Consider the following 2,815-nt stretch of genomic DNA (forward strand, 5'->3'; position numbering starts at 1 on the left):
CCCAGAATGCAGCTCATCTCCTGTTCTCCTCCTCCCACAGAGATACGTCGGGTCTACAAGATCAAGAAAGGCAAGCCCGGCAGCCACTACTCACTGACCAGAGATCTGGCCCAACATGCTGCAGAAATAATTATCAATAAGCATACCCAAGAGAAACCAGCTCAAGATGGCGAATGGGCTCTAAATGAATGACAGGTGTTAACAGTTTTTGGCCCTGTTTTTCCTGTCCTGCATCCTCAACTGAGATCCAAGGGATGAGAAACGGGGGAACAGCACACCCTACATGAGAGAATGAAAATTTGAGACACTAGGAAGCAAAAGGTAAGAAACCGCTTAAATGTGTGGTAACGTTCCTGAAAGTATGCTGGGGCCCCTCCAAAGGCTCACCTGCCCTCACTTCCCACTTCAACTGATTATGAGCATCTTGCTTGATTAAAAGCGATCCATAATAGTAATTGAGAATTTGTGATTAAGAAAATGTTTAATTAAGCTTAGATTCGTTATTTAAGCTGGTACTCAAGGCTTTGGAAGAAAAGTAGAAATTTAATGTCAAGGTATGCAGGAAGAAAAAAGGACGATTGGAGTCAATTATATCTTTTGACAGACAGGAGACCTGATGAATGCCCCTATCCCTCCAGAGTTCTTGAAGCACCAATGACGAGAGAGGGCCTGGCAAGACAGCATGCACAGGTACTTGGGAGTTGTCTAGTAACTTGGTGGTTGGAGGGGGAGGGACTAGTTCAGGGCCCAGGGGGAGGTTGGCTCTGAGGTTGCTGCCTTTAGAAAGCTAGACAGGCAGGAGGCTGAGGACTGAAAAAGAGAGAATGAGTAATTCCTCATGACCTGCAGGATTCCAACTATGGCAAGCTGCCAGCCTGGACTGCCAGTGAAGGCCAGAATTGTGCCGTAGCTCTGAACCCACAGCTCTTCTTCCCCTGGCCCGTGAGAATTTCAGCTGGAGAGACAGCATGCCCTCATAAGTGAAGTGCTGCCACTTTAAGACATGGAACCATCTTTCTCATTTGGAGTGATCCTTGCTGTCCTGGCCTCCCTCATCATTGCTACTAACACACTAGTGGCTGTGGCTGTGCTGCTACTGATTCACAAGAATGATGGTGTCAATCTCTGCTTCACCTTGAATCTGGCTGTGGCTGACACCTTGCTTGGCGTGGCCATCTCTGGCCTACTCACAGAACAGCTCTCCAGCTCTTCTCGGCCCACACAGAAGACCCTGTGCAGCCTGCGAATGGCATTTGTCACTTCCTCCGCAGCTGCCTCTGTCCTCACGGTCATGCTGATCACCTTTGACAGGTACCTTGCCATCAAGCAGCCCCTCCGCTACCTGAAGATCATGAGTGGGTTTGTGGCCGGGGCCTGCATTGCTGGGCTGTGGTTGGTGTCTTACCTCATTGGCTTCCTCCCAATCGGAGTCCCCATGTTCCAGCAGACCCCCTACAAAGAGCCCTGCAGCTTCTTTGCCGTTTTTCACCCTCGCTTCGTGCTAGCCCTCTCCTGCGTTGGCTTCTTCCCAGCCATGCTCCTCTTTGTTTTCTTCTACTGTGACATGCTCAAGATTGCCTCCATGCACAGCCAGCAAATCCGAAAGATGGAACATGCAAGAGCCATGGCTGGAGGTTATCGACCCCCACGGACTCCCAGTGACTTCAAAGCTCTCCGCACTGTGTCTATTCTCATTGGGAGCTTCACTCTATCCTGGGCCCCCTTCCTTATCACTGGCATTGTGCAGGTGGCCTGCCAGGAGTGTCACCTCTACCCAGTGCTGGAACAGTACCTGTGGCTGCTCGGTGTGGGCAACTCCCTGCTCAACCCACTCATCTATGCCTATTGGCAGAAAGAGGTGCGACTACAGCTCTACCACATGGCCCTGGGAGTGAAGAAGGTGCTCACCTCATTCCTCCTCTTTCTCTTGGCCAGGAATGGTGGCCTAGAGAGGCCCAGGGAAAGTTCCTGTCACATTGTCACTATCTCCAACTCAGAGTTTGATGGCTAAGACGGTAAGGGCAGAGAAGATTCAAAGTGCCTTTCTCCTCCCCACTCTGGAGTCCCAAATAGATCAGCTGGAGAGAGGGGAGAATGAGAGCACTTGCTTCAGGCAATTGACCCCTGTCCCAGCATCCCACACCCCCAGACTGAGAAGTAACTGAGGCAGGGTCCTGACTTTCTTCTATAATCAGTTTCCCCATTTTCAAATCTCCACTCAACCCTGTCCTTCTTTTGAAATAAGCCTGTCTTTCATGTACAGGTATACTTATTTAAAGCAAGAAATGTCCTCCTAAAAAGATGCTTATAGATCAAATTCTATTTTTGAACATACTAGAGCAGCACTGTCCAACAGAAATATAATGTGAGCCACACACGTGATTTTAAATGTTCTAGTAACCATGTTATAAAGGTAAAAAGAAACAGGCAAAACTAATGTTTTATTTAACCCAATGTAACCAAAATATTGTTTTCAACATGTCATCAATATAAAAATTATGCTGTTATAGTTTTCAGACTAAGTCCTTGAAATCTGGTGTGTGTTTTGCCTTTACAAAAATCTCGATTTAAACTGGCCATATTTCAAATGCTCATAGTCATATGTGGCTAGTGACTCCCATACTGGACAGCACAAGAGAAATGCGACTCTGTTCTTTTTAACTGTTTACTAGAGTGATTTACTACAGGAATTGCTTTGGTAAGGTAAGGAGTCCCTCGTCCTCCTGCCCTCACTGATAGGAATCAGAGATTTTACATGGTGAGTGTGCCTAAAAGGTAGAAACCTCAATTCATCTAAAGCTTGTCTTTTCCCACA

The 2,815-nt window shown here is 47.4% G+C and overlaps 1 protein-coding gene across 1 annotated transcript; it reads left to right on the plus strand.

The window, feature by feature from the left end:
• The first annotated feature begins 1,003 nt into the window (after positions 1-1,003).
• GPR119 (G protein-coupled receptor 119) lies at positions 1,004-2,139 on the plus strand. The gene has a single exon (XM_003931125.3). It carries the CDS (start codon positions 1,004-1,006, stop codon positions 2,009-2,011), a length of 1,008 nt encoding a protein of 335 aa, XP_003931174.1. The 3' UTR covers positions 2,012-2,139.
• Positions 2,140-2,815: the final 676 nt, after the last annotated feature.

The sequence above is a fragment of the Saimiri boliviensis genome, chromosome X, assembly GCF_048565385.1.
Source record: "Saimiri boliviensis isolate mSaiBol1 chromosome X, mSaiBol1.pri, whole genome shotgun sequence".
Classification (NCBI taxonomy): domain Eukaryota; kingdom Metazoa; phylum Chordata; class Mammalia; order Primates; family Cebidae; genus Saimiri; species Saimiri boliviensis.